The sequence below is a fragment of the Carettochelys insculpta genome, chromosome 7 (assembly GCF_033958435.1).
Source record: "Carettochelys insculpta isolate YL-2023 chromosome 7, ASM3395843v1, whole genome shotgun sequence".
NCBI classification, from domain to species: domain Eukaryota; kingdom Metazoa; phylum Chordata; order Testudines; family Carettochelyidae; genus Carettochelys; species Carettochelys insculpta.
Window position 1 is genome coordinate 71,503,737 of NC_134143.1, and position 25,920 is coordinate 71,529,656.

A 25,920-nucleotide genomic window follows, 5' to 3' on the forward strand; every position below is an offset into this window, starting at 1 on the left:
GTCAAGTATTAAGCCTTGATAGCCTTAAGAGTCTTACATTGTAAGGGGCCTCAATCTGCCAGTCTGTAGGTCATCCCAGTTACAGTACTGGTTAACTAAACACTAAACAGATAAGGGCAGTTACTTTAACATCCTTTGCTAAACACAAACCTTTATCACCTCAGCTAAAAGTGATTTTTAATCAGAGGCATGTGTACTGTGTGGGGGTTCAGGTCTTCAGCGCCAGATGTTTTACAATAGGCAATGTAAAAAGCACTAGCAAACTCCCTGCAAACTAAATTTTTATAAAATGTTTGTTTCACATGCAGAGAAGTATAAACAAAACTACACTAGCTGTATGCCACTTTTTTTAAAATTAGGAACTGTAGGGTACACATGAGAAAGCAAGCCATTGTTGAGTAATGTGACACTTATGTCTTAAGTGATCCAAAACGTGAAGGTATGCTAGACAAATAGGAGTCTAAAAATGTTGTCGCTGCGCACACACACACACACTACTCAATGTAGCAGATTTATGAATTTGTTCAGTTATCACTAGAGGAAAAGAACTGTATCCACTTGGTGCAGGTTAACTGCAACATCCTGCATGCAAACACGTTTGCCAAATGGAATAATAAAAGCTACCAGCTGTAACTACAGAATTATGTATTAAGCTTTTTTCAGCTAAGATGAAGATGTAAAACTGAAATCCTTAAGCAAAGCTGGTCAGAGATTGGGTGGAGGGGGGGAAATCAAAACCTTTAGAAAACAAAAGGATCTTTTTCAGTTTCCCTGCCCTTAGCTCCCCCCACTTCCAAATATTCTTGGAACATAAGATTAAAGAAACATCAGCACCAGTGTTTTGTGAAAGATGGGTGGGAAGGCAGCAGAGTCCATTAAAATAGAAATTGGTCTCAATTACAAAGCAAATTACAAATCCATAAAACTTATTGTAGAAGTAATGGTAATGAGCCAAAATTCTGCCACCAAAACACAATGCTCACCTGTTTTGTGTGGAAGATATGACTTTTGGGAGGAGGGAAGTATCCCTGTCCATTCCTTTTCAAGCTTTCCTACCATTCTGTAAAATGAGTGGAAAAATGTATTCAGTGGGAAAACAAAGGATAGAGTCTGAGTGGATTTGTGAGGAATTGGTTAAGTGGATTTTAGGGATCTTCGATAAAAAGGAAAATGAGAAAAGATTACTCACTTTGCATTAGTCCACTCATTTCCTCTCAACCTTCTCGCCCCTGGTCACTCAAAACCAATTTATTCTCTCCCCTCCCCCCCACTTTTCTGCTTATCATGTAGGAACAAACTGTATTCCTCTTCGTACTAAATTCATCTCTTGGGAGGTTGCTAGCATACTTCTTGCCATGGCCGGACCTGTTTCTATTGCAATTTCTTTCATGTTAATCCCCTCCTGTAACATACAGTCCAATAAAACACAGAACATTTATAGTCTTTATTATAAAATATCAAAAGTATAAAACTGTACAAAATACAAAGGCATAATGTGGCAGTGATTTTTTTTAACCTATCAAAGTTGTAATTGCTTCCAGATCAAGTGTCACATTGATTTCACTTTATCTGTCTGCTATATACAGCTGAAAAAAGGTTTAACTGATGTACAAGTCTCATACCAACTTGATCATTAAAAAAGGGGACTCAAAGTTTTCATCCCTAATAAATGTTCTTTAAAATGAGCCCCCTACTGATGTTTCTTCACTTGCTAGAATACTGCTGCTTTTGTGAAGGAAGGTATCCTCCTATTTTGTTTTAAAAATGTCAAATTTTACCTTCCTTGTTTTTATTAGATAAGCATATATGGCCAGTGAGCTTTAATTCCCTAAATTAAGTAATGAGGATGGTGAATGGAGAGCTTTCCACCAACGTAACCTGCAACAGATTTGAAATATTGGGCTTGTGTCTTTTTTCTGCTTTAAACTTTTACAGAAATCACAAGGGATTAAAAACAAATGTTCCACTTTATCTTAGAAATACCAAGAATCTCAGGACTGTTAATTTTGCAGAAAAAGTTGCAGGAGATATCAGTCATGTTTATTGGAAGAAGAGATGGGATGAAAGATAACAGGATGATGGTTGAATCTCTTAAATGCTTCTTTTAATAGAATTTAAATATTAACTTTTAATATCTTCAATTTTATTTCTTCATTTTGCTTCTCTCAATTTTCCAGCTTCTGCAGATTCTGATTTTTTCATACAAAACATAAGCAGATTGAAAAAAATTTCAAACTCTTAAGTATCATAAAATGGCATACAAATACCCTTCTCACTTCTCCCCAGACAGATGCTTAGTTGTTATTTCTTGGGTAACTTGCAAGTCATGATTTTTTTTAGCCACTCTGGAAAATGCAGTGATGACAAAAGCCAAGTTTGAAAAATCTTTCAGGCCATTATCTATCCAATAAAATGGTAAAACTAGAGGCCTCTATTACAAATAGGACATGGAAAAGGTAATAGTCAAATACTTGCTACTCGGCACAGGTTATAATGAGTTCTTCTAAATCATCTCTTCAGATATCTAATCGTTTTTGCCAGTCACAGACTGACAAAATGTTTGCCAACAGTAAACTAAGCACTTTTTAAAAACTGTTCAAGAACCTGTACTGAGACCCTTAACTTTCAGCAGAGTCCATTACCATTTCTCCTGATAAGTGACCAAAAAAAAAAAAAGAGCACCATAACAATTCCTTCCCTTAAAGCTGTGATATCTTGTCAATTCCCAGCATTTTTCAAATTATGGCTAAGTATGACATAGTAACTCAAAAAACATTGCTTGGATCTTAGTTTACAGTTTCCCTTACCAAGAGTGTAGTGCTGTCCATTTGCATAAGATTCTTCTCCTTGTCTAAAACACTGTAGTAATTCTGAGGTCCTTCGACTTGCACAGTCTTACAGCTTCATCGTTTATTGTGGACTATATGCTCCTGAAGCTAGTAGCAAGTTTCTGCGAGTAAAATGGAGGTGTATGACTGGAGTTGATTTGGTCATGTATGTACCCAAAAGCAAGTCCTGTGAGTTTTCAGGCAGGTTTATATGTCCAGTGGCTGTAGTAAAATCATCAGTTTCTAAGTCTTCAAATACTTTGACAGCATCCCAAAGCCGGACTGTGTTATCCATTGAACCTAGGGAGAAAGTGGGGCATTACAATTTAAAGTTTTTTCTATCGGAGCATATTTAAAAGCAATACTTAGACTAAAAGTCAGCAATATTCCCTACTATGCAATTACTGAAGCCATAGTTCCACAGATTAAACAGTGAGGAAGGTATGCTGCAACTGAACTGTAAGGTAAGGCAATAAAATTAGAGTTAGTAAGACTATAAGATTCACCTTGTTCAGCCTTTGCAGAATTGTTCATAACATTCAAAATGTAAGGGCCAATGTGGCAAGCAAACTGACTTCAACAGGAATACTCACAATAGTACAGTTTAGTACATGCATAAGTATGTGCAAGATGGTGTCTTAACACAGTCCAACACATGAGCTTCGTGAGTAAAGCAGAAGTAACTGCTTCAGTTCTAGTGTTGGATGACTTTACAGACTCTAGAGCAAAAAAGCAGTAAAGTAGCACTTTAAAAAAGACTAACAAAACAATTTATTAGGTGAGCTCTCGTGGGACAGACCCACTTCTTCAGACCATAGCCAGACCAGAACAGACTCAATATTTAAGGCACAGAGAACCAAAAATAGTAATCAAGGTTGACAGTGCTTAATATATGGTGGATGAGGGGGCACAATTTGATATTCTTGCCTCAGGAGCAAATTTAGCTAGTTATAGCACTGCTTGCCCCCTCCCTTTCATATTTTTGAGTTGCCTTGGGTCACCAAGTCTTCCTGAATTGTCAAAATGGGCCCTTATCTGCAAAAGGTTGGGAACTGCTGCTCTAGAGAAAGTTTCTTACTAAAGTCAAATTGGTAATACATTTCTAATACGCTTTTTGTTTTTGTTATTTTTAATTATTATAATCAAAGAATTATGTCAAGAGAATATTAAGGTTACAAAAATTAAATATTAAATTAAATCCTATCCTCTCACTTCTGGAGAGAATGTGGACTAGAAAGAGCTCCTGATCTCCCTGTGCTCCAGTTCCCGTTCTAACCACTCCTTTCTACCCTCAATCTCCATTTCAATTTCCTCTGCACTTCATCTTTTCCTCATCATCCCATTCCTCACAACTGGCACCTTACTAGCCTCTTGCAGGTGTGAAGAGCAATTGCGGAGAAGTCCTACAGTCTTGATGACACACAAACTTTGGGGAACAGAACATGCTCAGCACAGAGGGAATCTTTGAGAATAAAGCTCCCAAGTTGCTTACATATCTCTAAAGAGCATGTGCAAACTGAGATTGTACAGAGGATTATAGTTTGGCAAAATTAGGGTGAATTTTCACAGGGATTGCCGAAGGCGACTCCCAGCCAAATTCCAAGCTCTTCTCTAAATCACAGAAGAACTAATGCTTTTAAGTGAAATAACTAAGAATTTTAACATTGGCTAAACATATTTTCCCCTAATCTCATTCTTACAAACACCACCATTTTCACCACGTTATCAGCAACAGGGTTTTATATGGGAACAAATTAAACAATCTTAAGCATAGGTAACACTACCAGCTATTTACATTTTTGTTTTAAATGAATGTGACAATCAGAGCAATCCCTAGGTGGGTGCAGAGCCCAGGACAAATGAATGTGTGTTTCTAATCTGTTAAACAAAGGGGTGCTCCCTTCTGACTCCAACAAGGCCCCAAGCACGTCACCTCTTCCCCAATGCCCTGTCTCTTCTTGCCCAGGTCTGTCTCTTTCCCTGGGTACTCTGCTCCCTCCTCCCTCCCCACTCCTCCCCAGCATCTCCTGATGCTGCAAAACAACTGATCCATGGTGGGTGGTAGGTGCTGGGAGGGAGAAACATTGAAAGGGGCTACCTAAAGGGTGCTCCATCCCCGGAGCACCCACTGAGTTGGTGCCTATGGCTTCTGCTGCCAGAAACCAAGCCCAAGCCCCACACGACAAACAGACACACACACTAAAGTGTGAGGCCCACTCAAAAGCATGGGGCCTAGACTGGCTGGCCTGATTCACCGTACCCAAAGGGACAGCCCTGATAACCAGAGACTCCACTGAGTATTCATGCTCTTTACATACACACTCATTAGTAAGGAATAAGATGAACTTAATCTTGAAATATTACCATCTTTTTTACTTATTCAGAAAGTTGGACACATTTTGTGCTGATCACTATTTGGAGACTCCCTGCTCATTATTTGCAAAGGAAATATTTTGAAACTTCACTGAAGCAACGGCTGAATTATTAATAGTTTTAAAAAATAAATTCAGTTTGACATACAAAATAATCATCTGGTTTCAACATGGGCTCAGTTTTAGAAGAGGCATAGTTTTAGGGTTATAAACCAATTCCAGACTATTTTCCAGTCTGCCACAGAATTCTGATAGTTCTTTGCATATATTAACATCTGTGCCTCAGTTCTGAAGCTACCTTACAAGGTCGCAGATATTAAACTTGTGTATAACTTCATAGCTGCAAGTATTGGTCAGTAAGCAGTAGTCTGATCCTTCTCAAAGAGAAGGAAGAAAGATTTGGATTACTACCAGTCACACAAAAACACTGTTATTCTAGTTCAGACTACTTTATTCCAATGAAAGAAAGTCTGGGCTACATACCTGATGCTAAAATTTCCCCGTCTCTACTGAATCTGAGTGCATAGACTGTGTCAGTATGCCCTTTCAGCTCTCCCACCATCAAACCATGGCCAATGTCCCAAAGCAGCACTCTTCCATCTGTTGCTCCAGTAGCCAAGAATCTTCCATTAGGAGAAAATGCCAATGAATGAATTGGTCCCTATAAGAGAAGAATCCAGTTCGAGAGTCATAAATTAGTCAGCTGAGTCTACTTACCTTTAAAAGAACTGAGCTGTATTAATTTTAAACCTTAGCCCCCAAATTAAACACGTTTGGCAAACTGTAACTGCTTTGCAACAGTACTACTTAAACCTGCCTACAAAAGAGACTGCCTCTATTCTTGAGCCATATTACAGTTATGATCAAAAAGGCATTTAAGTCGGATCTCACTTTTAAGTAAAGTGGGTAATTCTCTCTGAGGCCTAAGTTTTGAAACCTATTCTCCACTTGATCCAAAATAATCTGAAATTTGTTAACTTTTGTGGTGTACAATTTAGTTGTGCTTAATGGGAACGGATATTTATGAAGAGGGAGTTTTGTTTTTGAGTGGAAGTTACTCAAAGTGTCTAGAGCAGAGATGGGCAACCTGCAGCCCACTGGGGTTTTTATGTGTGGCCTACTAGACTTTTTATTCCGTTGCCCACATGCAGGCTAGTCAGAGTCCACTGGCTTCCATCCACATAGTTTTTTTCCCTACTGGTATTACTAAAGTGAGGGCACATGAAGTGATGTGTTGATTGCACACAACATTGACTGTGAGAGCCACACACTCCTTGTATCCAATCAAAGTGTTGCTGAGATTCAGCTGACACACCCTGCAAATTTTAGGTATGCGTGCTAAGTTAGTAAAACTACTCAGCCCTGGGAGACCATCTTGGTTACATCATCTTGCACCCACTGAGATGAAGGAGGACCACTCATGCACACCACTCACTAGACTATGTTGTCCACTGCTGATCTAGAGTCAGACATACAGACATTTCTGCGCATTACAAATGTAAATAAAATATGCCAACAGGGCACTGACCATGTACTGTTAGTGAAGCACTTTCATCTTGCCTTTGAAATTCCTTTACCTTATGTCCAGTGAAGATTCTTACACAATTCCCGTTCAGAACATCCCAGAGTCGTACAGTCCTGTCTGCCGAGCCTGTGGCAATATAGTTGGAATTGGGGTGAAACCGCGTACATGTGACATCAGCAAGGTGGCCGGCAAAAATCCGTAAAGGCTGATAGTGATCTGTAGCCCACAAGCTTAAAAGAAGAGAATAGTTTAAGATTAAAGAAAAAAACGAGACCCCTTGTAAAGCTTGAAATCCTACATGTAGTAACCATGGACCTATTACACAGAGATGTTTCCACTTGACCCATTTAAGGAGTTAGCAAAAGAGAAGAGAATCCTTCTCTAAAACAAAACAGAAGAAGTGCTTTAACTGTAGCCATCAAAAAAAGCAAAGGAAGAGATGCAGTAGTTTCTCCACAATGAAGGGATTAGGGATATGCATTATCATGTCTTACCCAGAGGGATGGAGCCATTCTCTTTAGGAATGCCCCAGTGAATGCTATCACCCCGTTGATTAGCAGAATGTCCACATAATGCACAGCCAGCAACAAGTGTTTCTACTTGTACTGCTCATCTGCATAAGCTTTGGTGCACATAAAATTTATTGCACACATGCAAGAAATTAGAGAGAACATTGGCTATGGCCCCATTACTTTAAAAGCACAGCCCTCCCACTTTTTACTTGCTGTAAGGGAGAGCAACTGTAGGAAGCAGAGGGCTAAAGGGGACAGAGAGGAGTGAGCAGGAGGTTGGGTTTTGGGGGAAAGAGGTGGCATGGAAGCAGGCCTCAGGGACAAACAGTGGTGTGAGAGGAAGCAGACCATATATTTCAGCTTCCTTCCCCTGCTCCTGCATCCCCATTCTTACCGAGCCACTCTATCATGTCCACCTGATACAAAGTAATATCCATAGGGAGAGAACTGTGTATCCCACACTGGATAGTTGTGTCCTTTGTATCCCACGAGGCATGTGAATGTTTGAAGGCTCCACAATCTGACAGTGCCATCCTCTGAACAGGACAAGAGGTAGTTCCTATTACAGAGCAAAAGAAAAGAAATACAACGTTTGAACTCCTTATGTATCAATTGTCTCTGAATCCAATGAGGACTCATTCTACAGCAAACGCCATGCACCAGCTAGTCAGTGAATGGTACACATAGACAAACTCATAGTCTTACACTATTTTTGCAGTGTACACCCAATATTCTGGTGTAGTGTACTGCACAAATAGCGTATCTGAGACAAGCGTACTGTCCTCTAACTAGCTGTTGTGTGGAATTTGCTGTAGAATCTGAATCCTCATTGGATTCAGAGACATTTCATATAGGAGGAGTGGATAAAAATTGATTTAAAAAAATCCAATTTTGGCTTTTTTCCCCAAAATTTAAAACAGCTTTTTTTATTTTTAAAAAATTATCAATAAAATTTAAAAATTCTCATTTAAAAGTAACAGCTACGATTAAATATCACAAACATGCTACACATACACTTACAATCTCATAAAAATGAATTAATGGCTCCAGTCTATCCAACCTAACTACTAGCTCTTGCTTCTTAAAAGTTCTGGACTTTCAATTTCTGTATCTCAGCAAATTAAAAAGTTACACATGCAAAGACAGACACGAGATGGATAGGCTTATTTTTGTTCTGTGCTTTTGAGGTGGTGGACCTTGGCCACGCACAGTAGAGCAAGTTAAGACGTTTTTAATACAGAAACCATATACAGGAAAGGATGGAAGTAGCACACAAAGGAACAGTGGACTGGACTGAAAGAAAAAGGGAAAACATTATTCAGCACATACAGCTTCCTATATCCCTCCCACGCTTTCACCACAGAAAATCTGTCATGGCTTCTGCGCATAAGAGAGATCCTGTTTGCGAATATTTTGAAGAAATTAATTGCCAGGGTAAAAAAGAAAACATGACAAGTGTGCTGTGCAAGAAGATGATGCAGAAACTACCTGCAAGTTAGTAACTTAAAACTTTGCAATACATCATTCTTTAGGACTATGCCTTTTAGTACAGGCTGAACCTCTCTAATCTGGCACTCTCTTGTCCGGCAACATTCATAATCTGGCATGATTTTATTAAACTGGGTGACCACATCATGGGTGTGGCCAAGTTTTCTGTGGTCCCATTAAATTTGTTTACAGCCACCAGTCCTGGCTCTCAGTGTTCTGTGCTGTTATTTAGCTGTAAATTACTTCTAAATCTCTTCTAAGCACCCACTAAGCTGTGTAAGTGTTTGTAATGTTGTCTGACCTCATGTGTTCTAGAAAATTCTCTTGTTCAGCCCAGGTCAGGTCCCAAACCCTAGTGAGGAGGGCTTTAAACTAGGTTCATCGGGGAAAGTGACACATGCTCTGAGGTTAGTGGGGAAGGAGGAGGGAACAACTCAGTGGGTTTCCTGGGTGAAGAGGAGAATGTGGGCCAATCAGCCACTTCTCTAAGATGCTCGTACACAAATGCCAGAAGCCTGGGGAACAAACAGGAAGAATCAGAGGCCCTGGCACAGTCAAATAAGTATGAGGTGGTTAGAATAACAGAGACTTGGTGGGACGATTCGCATAACTGGAGCACAGTCATGGAAGGTTATAAACTGTTTAGGAAGGACAGACGGGGGAGAGAAGGAGGAGGAGCTGCGCTCTATGTGAGGGAGCAGTATGATTGCTCAGAGCTCCAGTATGAGGAAGGAGAAAATCCAGTTGAGTGTCTTTGGGTTAAGCTTAGAGGCGGAAGTCACAGGTGATGTTGTAGTTGGTGTCTGCTATAGACCGCCAGATCAGGGAGATGAGATAGATGAGGCTTTCTTCAAGCAGCTAAGTGAAGCTTCCAAATCACAGGCCCTGGTTCTCATGGGATACTTTTATTATCCGGACATTTGTTGGGAGACCAATACATCAGCACACAGACAATCCAGGAAGTTTTTGGAGAATGTTAGGGATAACTTCTTGGTACAACTGCCGAAGGAACCGACCAGGGGCCATGCGCAACTTGACCTGCTGCTCACAAAAAGGGAAGAACTAGTAGAAGAAAGAGAAGTGGGAGGAAACCTGGGCTGCAGCAACTATGAGATCATAGATTTCAGGATCTGGACAAAAGGAAGAAAGGTGAGCAGTAACATACAGGCCCTTGATTTCAGGAGAGCAGACTTCAACTCCCTGAGAGAACGGATGAGCAGGATCCCTTGGGAAACAAAGATGAAGGTGAAAAGAGTTGAAGAAAAATGGCAGTATTTTAAAAAAGTCTCACTGAAGGCCCAGGAACAAAGCATCCCACTGCATAGTAAGAAATGCAAACATGGTAAGCAACCAGCTTGGCTTAACGGAAAAATCCTTAGTCAGATTAAATTCAAAAAGAATGCACACAAGAAATGGAAATGGGGACAGTTGACTAAAGAAGAGTATAAACAAATGGCTGCAGAATGCCAGGCAGTACTCAGGAAAGCGAAAACACAAATTGGAACTGCAGCTGGCAAGAGATGTGAAGAGTAACAAGAAGGGTTTCTACAGGCATGTTAACAATAAACGGGTTATCAGAGAAGGTGTGGGGCCGTTACTGCACGAGGGAGGTAACCTAGTGACAGATGATGCAGGAAAAGCTGAAGTACTCAATGCTTTTTTTGTCTCAGTCTTCACAAACAAAGTCAACTTCCACATGACAGTCCTATACAATGAAGTATGGGAAGGTGGAGGGCAGCCATCTCTAGGGAAGGAACAAGTTCTGAGCTATATGGAAAAACTAGATGTTCACAAGTCCATGGGTCTGGATTTAATGCACCTGAGGATACTAAGGGAATTGGCAGAGGTCATTGCTGAACCTTTGGCCATTATCCTTGAAGACTCTTGGTGATCAGGAGAGATCCCGGATGACTGGAAAAAGGCAAATGTAGTGCCCATCTTTAAAAAAGGAAAGAAGGACAATCCAGGGAACTATAGACCGGTCAGCCTTACCTCAATCCCTGGGAAAATAATGGAGGGAATCCTCAGGGAATCCATTTTGGAGCACATGGAAGAGGGGAAAGTGATCAAAAGTATCCAACATGGATTCACCAGGGGCAAGTCCTGCCTGACCAACCCAATTAGCTTCTATGATGAGGGAACAAACTCTCTGGACATGGGGAAGTCAGTGGCTGTGATACACCTTGACTTCAGCAAGGCTTTTGATACAGTCTCCCACAACATTCCTGTCCATAAGTTAAGAAAATATGGATTGGATCTTTGGACTATAAGATGGAAAGAAAGCTGGCTTGAGGGTCAGGCCCAACAGGTAATGGTCAATAGCTCAATATCTGGATGGCGACCAGTTTCAAGCAGAGTGCCGCAAAGCTCGCTTCTGGGGACAGTGTTTTTCAACATCTTTATTAATGACCTGGATGAGGGACTGGATTGCACTCTCAGCAAGTTTGCGATGACACAAAACTAGGGGTAGAGGTAGATACGTTGGAGGGTACAGAGAGAATCCAGAGTGACCTGGATAAATTGGAAGACTGGGCCAAAAGAAATCTGATGCAGTTCAACAAGAAGAAGTGTGGAGTCCTGCACCTGGGGCGGAAGAATACCAAGCATTGTTACAGGCGAGGGACCGACTGGCTCAGCAGCAGTACGATGGAAAGGGACCTAGGGGTTATGGTGGATGAAAGGCTAGATATGAGTAAACAGTGTGCCCTTGTAGCCAAGAAGGATAATGGCATAATAGGGTGCGTTAGGAGGAGCATTTCAAGCAGATCTAGAGAAGTAGTTATTCCCCTCTATTCGGCACTGGTGAGGCCACATCTTGAATAGTGTGTCCAGTTTTGGGCCCCCCCGGTATAAAAAGGATGTGGATTTGCTGGAGCAGGTTCAGCAGAGGGCAACAAAAATGATTAAGGTGCTGGAGCACAAGACCTATGAGGATAGGCTGAGGGATTTGGGCTTGTTTAGTTTACAAAAGAGAAGACTTAAGGGTGATTTAACAGCAGCCCTCAACTTCCTGAAGGGGAGCTCTAAAGAGGAGGGTGAGAAACTGTTCTCCATGGTGTCAGATGGCAGAACAAGGAGTAAATGGCTGAAGTTGAAGAGGGAGAGGTGTAGGTTAGATAATAGGAAAAAATACTTCACCAGGAGGATGGTGAAGCATTGGAATGCGTTGCCTAGAGAGGCGGTGGATTCTCCATCCCTTGAGCTAAGTCCCAGCTCGACAAGGTCCTGGCTGTGATGACTTAGAGGGGGTTGATCCTGCTTGCAGCAGGGGGCTGGACTAGATGACCTCCTGAGGTCTCTTCCAACCCTGTGATTCTGTCTAGAGAGATTCAACCTGTGTGATTTGACAAGGAAATTCCCAAGCTGTTTGCTGTGCTGAATGTTGATAGAGAAAAAAAGTATCTTAGCTAATCCTTATTGCCTGTTTAATTAGTTAACTATGGTTTAGAATCTATTACTCAGGTACGCAGTACAGAAAGCTGCAGTAAGAGAAATTTAGAATTGCCAGTTGCCACTGTCATTTTCTTATTTTATATTACATAATACATGCTCCTTATTTTGAAACATCATGGGCACAGACAATACATGCCATGTCTATGCCTTATTTTACTTCAGCATAACTCAACTTTTCCAAGAGAACCCTCCTTTATATTTGATTTCTTGGTGGTTTGCTTCTTGGACAGGGCTGCTTACCATGTTACTACCAGACATTTCAGTGTGTGCTTACCTAAGAAACAGAATAAATTAGTGTTTTAAACCAGTTCCTAATAAACCACCACAACAATCTTCATAATTGCACACTTTTAAAAATGCCTTCTTCGTAAGACTACAACTGGCATGCATTAAGAGAAGAAAGGTTAGAGGCAAACTAGCAATAGTGAGAGATATGTGTGTGGACATTAGAAAAAAATACGTTTTTCATTCCAGTAACGGAAATAAATGCTGCCATAATATTTCTCCTCTTTACTACTTACATATTCAGTTAAAACAACTAAAGATATGACTTTCAGATAAGATTGTATAATTAGCTATCATAAGTCCTGAAGCTGTAAAGAGCTGAGCACCCTCACACTCTCTGACTCAAAGGAGATAAAAATACATAGCATCTCCCAACAGAGTCTCTGAACTTCGTAAGATCAGACCTCAAAACTCACACACAATGGTATCATTATGAACTGCATCTGCAAGTATGGTCCCAACTTACAGCAAAAAGCTGAAGAACATGTTTATAGCAACTAATATTTCATTAGCTCTTAAAAAGCATTACTCTAGAGAATTTCTAAAACATATTTTACCTATCAGGACTGAAGCTGGTACCATAGACAGGTCCACTGTGACCATATAAAATCTTCAATTCACTTGCTGTTTTCTCATCCATGATCCTCTCCAAGACATCATCTGATTCTTTGTCTATGAGACCGAGTTCTGTAAAATTTGAGAAGTTCCCAGTTACAACACACATATATTTCATCCACACTGGCTGCCAATAGTTGAGAATGCTTACATGTATACAAAAATTAATGTATAATTTAAGCAGACTATACAGTCTTTCTTGGTACTCACTGAAAGTATAAAGTGGACAAAAGATCTTTCTTGAATATTAGTTGTCTATGTAAATATTAACCCCAGCTCCAAAACAGATAGGATATTTAAACTAGAGTAGGTTTTGGTTTTAGACTCAAAGTTACATAGCGTACAAACTTAGATATTTTGAGAACTGTTGTGAAGGAAATAGTGATTAAGATGATTCAAGCGAGAATCTTTAGGTTGCAGCTTTGATGGAGCTAAAGACCACAGGTCCTTCACCTCTGAATTTGTGTTATGTTACCCTATCATAAACAATCAGAAAAAATGCTGTAGATAAACATTTATATTCAGAACTTGAGCATATGTTCCTGGATGGGGTATTATACTACACACACATTTTCAGTTGATATTTTAGAGTTGTTGAAAGACTTATTTCCAGATAACCACTCTTTTTGGTATCCTTCACCAAGTGCATCTAGGATTAGTTTAACCCTCAGATATGCCACTTCTGATTCATTCACCATATCAGTCTCTAATTATCTTGAAAGACTGATACCATGTCGAAGGACCTAGATTTCTACATCTCTCCCTAGAAAGCTTTAAACTACTTGTCACGCATTTTTAGATTTCAATATATTTTAATTTAAAATAACACATTCCCAACATAAGTAGTTAGTTTTCAGTCAGTAAGTCACCAACAGACTTCACTGCTCTCACTACTTAAACAACACAGATAAGAAATCTTTCTTTGGTGCTCCACGCCTCTGCAAAACTATCAACACCAAAATCTACCCAAAAAAAGCTTTCTGGAGTGCACAAAACGTGATTTTAATATCGTTTGCAAGCTATCCAAATTTAGCGTATGATTCATATGAATATAGAGCTGAAAGGTATATCAAGAAGTCATCTGGTCCATCCCCACACTCCAGATCAGGTTTAAATATACCTAGACCCTGCATAATTGGTGTTTGACTAATCTGTTCTTAACCTCCACCCAACTAATAGGGAACGCACCTGCACAACCAGATCCAGTGCTTAATGGTCCTTATCCTTAGGAATAATTTAAAATCTAATTTAACTATCCCTTACTTCAAATTAAGTCAATTACTTCTTGTCCTAATCATAGTGAACATGGAGAATAACTGATCACTGTTCTTTTTAGAATAACCTTTTATGTATCTGAATCCTATCATGTCCTTCTTCTCTAAACTAAATAATTCTTTCAACCTTTCTTTATCGGTCAGGTTTAACCCCCTTATTTTCATTGCTCATCTCTGGCCTATCGCCAATTTGTTCATACCTTTCTTAGGTGTGTAGGACATAATATACAGAATGTATTTTTCAGATGTTGGGACACATGAAATGATGCCTGTTTGTCTAGCAAGGTAAGAGAACAGTCAGAGAGGAACTGGATCACATAAATGACTGGGTTATCAAACTAATCTTAGTACTAGGCAGAAAAAATGTTTACATAGTATATAGGGCATAACTTTGTAATACTGCATTTAACATGAGCATCTGAATGTGGGTGTGCGTTTGCTTTTAACCCTAGCCTATGGCACTTTGTGACAAATATATCTTCAGCTAAAGAGTCTGGCTGTGAACCTGTGTATTTTAGATAGCAGAGAAAGAACGAGTTAACAATGTAGTACTCTGCCTCATTTCAATGAATTTCATCTTTATTTCAGATCAATTCTCCTCCATTTTATCAAGATCATTTTGAACTCTAATCCTGTCCTCCAAGGAGAAACCTTTTCCAGCTAGCATCTGCAAATTTTAAATCTGTACTCTATTCCACCATCCAAGTTGTTGATTAAAATAATTAGGGTTCTCAAGGGATTAAAAACTGTACTCTTGATTAACTGCAAATTTAATCATACTGTTAAACAATAACAGAATACCATTTCCTTAAATATTGTTGGGGTTTTTCAACATTTTCAAATATAGATTCGGCTGGGGGTGCATTGGGTTTCATGTTGTCCCTTTCCTCCACACACTCATGCTGCCATTGGAGCTATGGGCTAGGGCTGCTTCAGCTTGCCACTGTTGATGCCTCCCACTCTGCCTCACCCACAGGCTTAATGATTAACACATTTAAAATATTAACATGTTAATTTTTCTGTCAGTTAATCACAGGCAATAACTGAAATTGACAGCCCTTAGAAAATATTGACTAATATCAAACCAATGACAGACCCTTGTGAGATCTTAAATTGACAGATCATATCAAGTAACAGCAAACCACACACACTACTGAGTACTGTTTTTCAACTAGTTGTATAGTCACTTTTAGTAATTTCATTTAGACCGTATTTCCTTAGATTGCTTATGAAAATGTCTGGTGGGATTGTCAAAAGCCTTACTAAATTCAAGCTATATCGTGTCTACTGCTTTCCTCATCCACCAGACTGGTAACCCCACCAAAGGAAGACATTAGGTCTGGGGCAGGCAAATACCTATAGTGAGTGGACCACATGAGCACTCCTCCTTCAGCAGCCCACAGCCCCACTAGGGTTCCACCTGCAGGGCCTCCTCCCTCATGTGCCTCTCATGCACTGGGGAAACAGAGCCCTCGCTTAACTCTACCTCCCACCCCCTCCCAGAACATTCAGAGCATGCCGATCACCTGATTCGCATTCCATTCCCCCTCCCAGAACTGGAGCACCATGAACAGTTGATTTGTAGCATTCCAGCTCTGGGAGGAAGCGGGGAGGAGTGCAGATGGGGCACAAATCAGGAGAGTCGCATGATCTGAAGGTGCTGGGATGGCTGGGGAGGAGCAAGGAAGTGCTGGCCTCCAGTGCCTGGTGTACAAGAGGTGTCTGGGGGAGAGGGGCACCTGGGCATCTGCAGGCCATAGGTTATCCCACCGCAGCATTAGGTTTTTGGTACCAATTTTTTTCTGAAAAAGCCATGTTGGCTTTAGTGTATCACCATATTATTCAGCAAGTTATGTAAGCATGTGCTTCAGTACCTTCCTGAATCAGGACCATAAACAAAGCTATATTCCCTCTCAGCTTCTTAGCGCATCTTATCTATTCTATGAGTTTCTTCGATTGTAAATGCTTTGGGAAAGAAGTTGTCCGGATTCTGTGTCTTGTATATATGAAGCACAGTCTACATTTAAATATTATATACATGTTATCCACTTTAAAAGTTGAAGTTCACAGGCTCTTGACCACTTCCAGCCATTTAAGCTACTACAGCATAATTTCTGACAGATTGCATAAAACTATCAGAATTAATGCTTAAGTATGTCTTACTGTCTTCATTACCTGCTGCTGATTTCACACTGCGTAGTTTTTTTGGTGTCACAGACCATACTCTCACAGTGGAGTCAGCAAAACCGCCTACAATCATGCTAGAGTCATCAGTGGTATCTACAGCAGTAAGACCCTGTACACAAAACAGTTACTTTATGTTAAGCTTTGATGGTGGAGGAGGCATATAATCAAATACATGCATTAGACAATCCTGCCATTAATGTTAAACTATTAATTACCTTAGTTCTGCATAAACTATGGGAATTATTTCAAGAAGACTGCACAAAAATACAGGTATATAGAACTATAACTATATCTAATAGTTAGGCCATTTAACAAAGATATTAGAGAGAGACACCCATTTAATAAGCCATAGCAGTGCTATTCCCCAGCACTGTACTACAAAGTATCTGCAGAATTCATGATCACCCGCTCTTCTCAGAAAACTCCCACACCTCAACCAAAGTGTGGGGGGGTGGGGAAGAGAAGGAATGTAGAAATGCCCAAACAAAAGTGTAGTACTAAGATAATCTAAGGAAGCATTTAAACAGAGCTTCCCTTTATATAGTTTTAAATCTCAACTTTCAATTGCATTATACTTAATCAAAATGAGCTAGAAAATTGCTTATTTCAACTAATAATTTTCTGCTATAACAACATGTACAGCTTATTTCTTCTCAGTAAATCTAATCAAATCTATTCAAAAGACTTCTCAGCACGGTCAGTATGGTACACAAGTTGAGCCTCAGATACTTAAGTTTATGTTTACAGTCTCAATATTAACTGAGAAGAATCTTTACTAGACAGCAAAATGTCTACTTAATATTTGATTCAGTCACAGTACCAAACTCAAGGTTTGAATTCTCTTTGCAGAACTATAATATGGCTTTTTTCCTTATCTCAGATATTTTGTGGTTTCTGCCACTTATCCCTCCCTTTTTCATGCCACCCAAGTTGCCCTTGCTGACCTGGTAGGCATTAAGGAATGTGTAGAAACAGATAGAAGGCAAATATTCTGGACCAAGACGCACACGTTTTGTGGCTTCCTTCATGTTCATTATTTTATCCAACTTGTCAGAGTCTTTCAGTTCAGGAAGAGGAATTCTATAAGAAGAAAGTTATCGTATGAAGCAGCAATGCCTTAGTATTGCGACTTAAATGTATACGGAACCCTCCTCTGAAGGAACAAAAAGGCCCAGGCACCTCAGCATTAGAAGGGATGACAGGAGAATGTTACCAATAAAAAGGAGGTCTGGAGGAACTGACTGATGTGAAAAGATTAAAAGAATTAAATACCTGTAGTTTAAACAGAACTATAAAGCAGAGATCCGTGAGTTTGAATACACCTAGCTCTATCATAATATAATGGTAATGTGACACAGACATGAAAAAAGGCTAATGTAATTCTACAGTGCATTAGGCAAAATATTGCTGGCAGAGATAGGGAAGTGTTATCACTATGACAGTAGGCACTGGTGATACCTCATCTGGAATACTTTATACAACTGTGGTGTCCCTGGTTTCAGAAAGATGAATTCAAATGTGGAATACGTGCAGAGAAGGGCTATTAGGATGATCAGCAGAACAGAGAAACAACCTTACAATAGGAGAGTTAACATCTTTGTGTGTTTAGCCTAACAAAACAAAGGCAGACAGAATATGACTGCTACGATGAATAAATCAGAGGAATAAACACCAAGAGCAGAAGACAAACTATTTAAGGTAAGGGATACTGCTGACACACGAACAAATGGACATAAACTGACCAACAACAAGTTTAGGTTTGAAATTACACTGATTTCTAACTATTAGAGAAGTTATACTCTGGAACAGCTTTCCAATAGGACTGCAGTGGGAAAAATACTAATTTTTTTTAAAGACTGATCTAAATAAGATAATAGACAGTATGTTATGAGATTATCTACGATGGCATATGGCTCACCCACAACTGCTATTAGTAAACACCTCCAGTGGTAGGTGAAGCGTATGAGATACAGAAAGATTTCTGTTACTACACAGAATTCTCTGTCAGGCTGCTGGGTTTCACCCTCCTGTTTAGGGCCTAACTTAACACATTTGTGGCTGGGAAGGAATTTTCCCCCAGAGATCCTTGGAGTTTTTCTGCTAACTCACAGCATAGGACATGAGCCATTCCCTGATTTCAATTAGAGTAAATGGCAGATTCTGTGTAACTTTAAGTCTTCCACTCAAGATTTGAGGACTTCATTAACTTAGCCAAAGTTATGGGCTTACTACAGGAGTGAGTGGGCAAGATTCAGTGACCTGCAACATGCAGGTCAGACTAGATGATCATGATGGTCCTTTCTGGCTTTGACTTCTGTCAGCCTACAAGTAAGGAGGGTAAATTGAAGAACGTAAACAAGAAGGAGGGTGAGGTATTGCTTAAAGTCATCTGAAGAGGCTACAGGTAATGGAACAAACCTTTAATAGGGAAAATTTTGTATTAAAAACTTAGAAAGCTTCCCAATGGTGAGGTCTTTTGAGATGTGGAATAAATATCCCAAGGGAAATGATGGAAGCCTCAGTGGTAAGTCCATCTGGAACTAGTCTGAAGAAAACACTAAAAAACAATGTTGGGAGCAATCAAGAATTGACAGGTAATAGACTAGATTTATCAGCTATTCTTGCCTATTTCTAAGTTACCTGTTTTGTGGGGGAGCATTAGGGTCTTGTTTTTTACTTTTTGATCCCATGCTCTCTCTTTTAGGTTTTTTCTTCTTTGGTTTTCCTTCCTCATTCTCCCCTTCTTCATCTTCATCATCCAAAGGTACTTCAATCTCTGGTTCTTTTAATAAGCCAAAGAAAACCTGCAACCCAAGAGAGTCATGGAACAGTCATGTAACAAAAAAATCTTTGCATTATTTTTCTCAATGAAAAACAATCCTCAGATGGAACCTTTAAGTAACAGCAAATTAATGACCAATATCTAGCCTCTTTGAATCTAAGATGACAACAAGATGTAACTTCACTTCTGATTAAACAATTTGTGACACTTTATGTGCTACCTTTAATTATCTTACTACGAGGCAACTGGCCCCGAGAAATGCTGAGCACCATACATTCCTTTTTGTGACCTTGCCAGTGGATGCTGTGAAAGCCAAGACAATAACAGAGTTCAAAAAATATTGGGTAAGTTCATGGAGGATCGGTCCATCAATAGCTAATAGCAAGGATGGGCAGAGATGGTGTTTCTAGCTTCTGCTTGCCAGAAGCTGGGAAGCGATGACTGGGGATGGATCACTTGATTACCTGTTCTGTCCATTCCTCATGAGACACTTGGCATTAGCCACCATTGGAAGACAGGATACTGGGTTAGCTGGACCTTTGATCTGACCCAGTATGCCATTCTTATGGTTTAAAACACACACACACAGCTGGTGGCAAAGCCAGCATAAGAATTCATGAGGCAGCCCTATGTTCTGTCCACTCAACAAGACTGACTCTTCCAATGGTACGATGGCAAAGAATGTGCTGCCAGCCAAATTCACCATGCTCTGCCATTACCTCAAGTGAGCCGCCAGGACTCTGAATCCAAGTTCTGTTTATATAAATACAACAAGTATATCCGTTTCAAGCTACTCTACTTCTTACAACTGGTTATTAATAGGCATTAACAGGATTTGCCTCATACCTTTGCTTTATTAGCCTCACGTTTAGCCTCCCCTGCCAAGCTTCCCACCATAGCATCTATCTGTTGTTTACTGCGAGGCATTCCATCAAAAATATCAATGTAGAGATGCTCCTGAACAATGTTCCAGATCTGATTGTTCTGTTTTTCCTGAAGGTGTCTCTTCAAGAGTTGATAAGAGTCACGAGAAATGCGCAGGACAAACTTGCTTGTTCGGAAATCTAGCATGGTCTCATTCCCTTTCATGTGCTCCTTTTTGGTTAAACTAGATAATACACGCAGGTCGTCCTGATAATAGCACTCTTGATCTCCATGAAATCTATTAAAATATGGTTTTAAAGAGACATTAAAAACGTATTAAGTATGCATTATTACATCTTGACAGAAAATAATAATACACTTCTGTACATCATCAAGCATCCCAATGCATTTTACAAATTTATAGGATAATATATACATGATAATCTGAAGTAAAACTACCTCTGGAATGGAGTGCAGCAGCTATTTACAGCATGAAGTAACAGCACCCAGCAGTTTACAACAGGAAGTAAAGAATACATATCTAATGAAACTGCAGTGAGACTTACAAGTAGGCAAAATGCTACCATCTGTATTTTTGGTAATGTCACTGCGACTAACACTACCACCACAAGAAAAAGTGCCAGAGGATCTTTAGTGACCACAAATGATGAGCATCTCAACTGTTTGGTAAACTGAACTATTCAGTTGTATTATTCGATTACTACTCTGCTTTATATATTTACTAAGAGCACACTATACAATTTGTGACTGTGATTGCCATAATTAAGTTTGCAAAGGAATACTTATTGATAAATATCCGGAAAAATATACCCCGTCCCTTTGGGCTGAAATATTTCAGGGCTGATCTAGCTCCAAAGAGGGGCTACAGTGGAGTGGAGCAAGTAACGGACAAATTCAATCATGTTTTAGACCTTAAGAGAAATTTAAGAATATTTGGAAATTTACAAAAATAGATTATTAAAATATAAAAGTCTACATGTGACTAGTTTTCAATGAGGAGTTACTATGTAATTTATAATTTTAAAAATATATTTACAATGTTATAGGTTAAAATTATTTTGTACACAGAAAACAAGACATATGACTTCATTTTAAGTTGCTTGCAACATTAGCTATATCAGTGTAGGTATTTATAATAAACCCACTACCGTGGCATCTGGATATACTTTAGCCAAATGGTACTGAACAGTCTTCCCCAAAATAGGAAGCATATATTTTGTGACCCTCCATTAGCCAATCTGAGTTCTGGAGAGGATGCATGACCACTGCTAGCCTACTGTAAAGATGATTCAAAACTTGTATAACTTTCTAGTGCAAGAATTTTTTGTGTGTCCCCCTATGCTACAACTGGGATTAAAACATAAATTGTACAAGACAGTTTGCAACATTATATAATGCCACACCTACTAAGTCTTTTCCTCTCTTCAATTTCCTTTTCATCTTTTAAAACCGCAGTGTCCAATACATTGTTGTTGGAGATATTTAAGAACAGGTTAGATAAATGTCTAACAGAGATGGTCTAGACAGTACTTGGTCCTGCCATGAGGGCAGGGGGCTGGACTCAATGACCTCTTGAGATCCCTTTCAGTCCTAGTATTCTATGATTCTATGAACTGGACAACATGGTGTTGCAAACCAGCTCCTTTGAGACGCACAGGTGGAGTGCATTCCACCCCTCTATGCACATGCTCCACCACTTGGTGGTAGAAGTGTGTGGTGGCAGCAGAGGCGGCAGCTCCTCCTGCAGCTTGTTCAGGGCTGTGGGACTGGGCAGCTCAGCTTGGGGCTGGTCCGGTGAGTCACCAGCAGTTTGCAGGGGTGCCTGATTCAGAGGTCAATGCCTGGCTTTTTGGGGGTGAGACACCCCACAATATTTAAATTTCTTTTTGACACCACTGTTTTAAAAAATACATTAAAACGTAAAAAACTGTGCTAACAGATTTAACCACAATAAATGACAACATAAAAAGGATGCAAATATATTAATGTAAACATATTACTTTTCAAAGAAAGACTTTGCTTCATTCTCATGCTGATTGTAAACCAATTCCAAATACATATGCACAAAGAGAGGGTAAAACAACTGGGATAATTCAGCACGATGACAGTCTAGGGCACACTCAATGAAGTGCTTCAGTCCACTGTAGTATTCTTCATATAGAGCTGGATCCCCCTGCTGGTTGTAGGCAGACAACACTGCACTCACATCTGGCTGATCTTCTACAGGTACTCCTCCAACTGAAAATGTATCAATATACACAAAAAGGTTTGTATACATGAAAGAAAGTGCATGCAAATATATCATTGGCTAATGCTTGCCGTGTAACTGAAGTGAACAGTGAGAGCTCAGAATGGGTAGCGAAGTACTGTATGGCCATTTACAGAAATTTTCCAGATAACTGTATCAACGTTCAAATCACTGAAGTTCACTATGTTTAAATTTGAGATGAAAGATATCACGTGAATCATAAACTCAATTTCCAGTTCTTACTATCAACTTCTGCTCCACTTTTGTGCTTCATTTGCTACTTGGTTCCATTTAAATTAGCATTTATCAAAAACTAATAATAATAAAATTAATTCTAATAAAAATGTTTCTACAGAAAAAGTCATTAATAACAGAAAAATAAGCTTTCTTCACTGGTGTTATTGAAAACATTTAGACAAAAGGAAGTATTCTTCCTGTTTTGTAAAGGAAAAAGAGAAACACGGAAAAGTTAAAAATCCTCTTTCCTTCATTGTGATTGTGATTGTGATTGTGTGTGTGGTGTGTGTGTGTTCTACTTCTAGTATTACTGTGACACAGCACAGCTTCTCTTTCTATATTGGATCACCATTCAGACTCCTGTTCAAGATCTCTTCTGTGATAACCCAAATTCTCCAGGAAACTGGCCAATGCTACCCAACAAATCTATTCTCCCTCCATAACCGGGACCTCCAATGACAACTTTAAACTTTCATTAATCGGGAATAGTCTGAGAGAGATAGCCATGTTAGTCTGTGTCTTCACAAACCAAAAAAGGCAATTCTGTAGCACCTTAAAGACTAAAAATATTATTTATTAGGTGATGAGCTTTGATGGGACAGACCCACTTCTTCAGAGAGCTGAAGAAGTGGGTCTGTCCCATGAAAGTTCATCACCTAATAAATACTGTTAGTCTTTAAGTAAATAGGGAAAAAATTTTCAACGCAGGAGACCAAAACCAGCACAGGACATGGGCAATAGAACTTACTCCCACAAGAGGTGACTACTGGCCATAAAGCTAACCAATTTCAGAAATAAATATCACACTAATTTCTTATGTTATAACTTATATAAGTTATGCAGTATAACTATATTTTTATTATAATACATTACATTAATATATAAGTTATAGAATAACTTAAGTTGGTAAAAAACCAACTGAAGTTACATCCAAATAAATTGAGCATCCACACGCACACATGCATCAAAACCTCAGTAAGTGAATTACAATGAACCTAGTTTTTGACTGAGGCAACCTGGAGGCTCCAAAAAACAGACAGTTCACACAGACCACTGAACAATCTTCTGATAATAATGACTTTTGTTCGCTTGCTTTTGTTCACCACTTACACCATGGGTGGTATCTTCCAAGACAGTCATCCTTTCAAAACATTTGCTTCAGTGCATGGTCTAAGTACCTATCATCACAGTACCTGAACACTTTCAGACTGTAACATGATCACCACAACACAACCCATAGGTTGGTGCTAAAAATCTCAGTGTGCTTTTAGTATTCTGTAAAGCTAGCTCACAAAACAGCTCTGTTAAGAATTATCAGTTTTATTCCATAACTATCTTCATAGATGATAACAGCCTAAAAGTCAGAGCGCATAAAACCCTCTCTGTTACCATCCCTTCTGTCTCACTAGGAATTTTCCTTACCCCTCTTGATGCCTCTCAATCAGCTGCCCCCACCAACTGCAGATGTCCTCACCCTTAGTAACTCTTCCAGTGTGGTCAGGCGAACCGATGGTGGGTGACCCCTCATTTACGCAGTAGGACCAAAGAAGATGACACCCCATCCAGGCAAGCCCTCTCTGAGGCTCCCTACCGGCCCTCAATCACTTGCTTTCCACCTGTCCCTTCCCCCCGACCAGGTTCTCACCTTTTCCTGGCGGTGCTGCGACTACAGGGGCGCCCCCGGGTGTCGCAGAGGCGCCAGCAGCGACGCTCCCTCCTGCCGTGCCAGAACCGGCGGCGACCCTGCTGAGCAGCGCCTCGCCCCCGGCAGCCTCTGTCTCCCCACCGGGGGTCCCCTGAGCACCGGCTCCCGAGGGGCTGAGGGTACCCGCGGCCAAATCCTCCCCCAGCAGCCGTGCCTCCCGGCGCAGGATGTCCTCAGAATCGCGGAGGTTGTTGCGACGCAGGAACTGGAGCACGGCCAGGAGGGTCTGACGGTCCGTGGGAGCGGGGGAGGCGGCCGGACCCGGGGGGGGCGGCTTGGCGGGAGCGGCCTCCCCTGTGCTCGCCGCCGCCGCCGCCGCCGCCGCCGCCGCCTCCCCCTCCGCCGGCGCCGTGGTGGGGGGAGCGGCGGGTGGGGGAGCCGGAGAAGACTGCGGCGGGACACCGCCATCCGGGTCCGGCTTCACCACCACTTCAGCCGGCTCCTCAGACAGAGCCGCCATCTTGGGCAACGGCCCCGCGCTGCCCGGCAGCCGTCAAGCGCCTATGTGTTTGCGACACTGAGGGCAAAACGGTCGGGAGCTCAGCACCTTTTGCGACACGCCAGGTATTGATCTAGGGCAGGGAGGTATCATGCCCTGTTCAGCAGAAAGAGATGCCCAACTAGTTTTTCTTTGCCTCGCCTCGTCTCGTCTCTAGGGCCTTCTGGAGTCTACAGATTGACCCATGATAGTAGATCTTTGCCACTCTCTGAAGCCTGAATTATATAATTTGACCAGCTTCAGAAATTTCAGGGTCTGGACCAAATCAGCACTGACTTTCTTGAGTGGGAGTCTCTTTTCTTTCCTTCCACTCCCATTTCTTTTATCAGTCACTATTAGTGCTTACACTATGTGTTAAGACATAGCAGTATTTGTTCCTCTGCTGATGTTGTCCTGACTTTTGTCACCCCATGTTCACTCGTTAAGTACTTCGCCCATAACTGAAGTGCTCAGTGTATGCTTGAAAGCTTATCTCTTTCACTAGCAGCATTCAGGGTCCAAACATATTTTTTCAGGCCCAGTACAAACTTGTAACATAGGTCCTATCCCTAGGGATGTCCCTAAGGGTTTGGGGGAAAACTCTGCCCCAACCCAAACCACCCCATCACTTCCTGCCCCCATTCTACGCTGCCACTACTACTCCTCTTTTCCACAAGCCCCACCCTTGCTCTGCCCCCACCCCATCTTTTTCTGTAGTCTTTCCCTGAAGCCTTCTCCCCAGAGCTATTCAATGTGGGGAATTACCAGGGAGCCTGGTGCAGGGTGGCAGCAAGGGTCACATCCCTCTCCCCCACCCTACTCCTGTATTCACTGTGGCAGCAAGAAGCAGAGCACCCTGGACCCTGCTCACTGGGGTGGCTGCCCTGAACTGTCTTACAGATGGAAAGGCTGTACTCCTAACCTACATAAACCATAGTTTGCAGTCTGGGTTGGATTCCCCCAGGGGCTCCAGGCACTGGTGCAGTTTACCTTATTCACAACTACGTGGAGGCCTTCACAGCATTGGTCCAATAAAAGATGATACC

At 40.8% G+C, this 25,920-nt stretch overlaps 1 protein-coding gene across 2 annotated transcripts; it reads right to left on the minus strand.

Annotated features, from left to right (window-relative positions):
* Positions 1-1,430: 1,430 nt before the first annotated feature.
* On the minus strand, positions 1,431-24,856 carry TAF5 (TATA-box binding protein associated factor 5). 2 transcript variants are annotated; one of them, XR_012646199.1, is made up of 12 exons: positions 24,337-24,856; positions 22,207-22,444; positions 20,168-20,483; positions 19,180-19,343; positions 17,484-17,619; positions 16,528-16,648; positions 13,021-13,150; positions 7,632-7,796; positions 6,778-6,955; positions 5,684-5,861; positions 2,808-3,128; positions 1,431-2,189 (listed from the first exon to the last, which is right to left on the minus strand). XR_012646199.1 is itself a non-coding variant. In XM_074999232.1 (11 exons), exons 1-11 carry the CDS (start codon positions 24,854-24,856, stop codon positions 2,911-2,913), a joined length of 2,364 nt encoding a protein of 787 aa, XP_074855333.1. In that variant the 3' UTR covers positions 1,431-2,910. The 2 variants fall into 2 exon arrangements, 1 of the variants encoding a protein (XP_074855333.1); XM_074999232.1 differs by having other exon boundaries at positions 1,431-3,128.
* Positions 24,857-25,920: the final 1,064 nt, after the last annotated feature.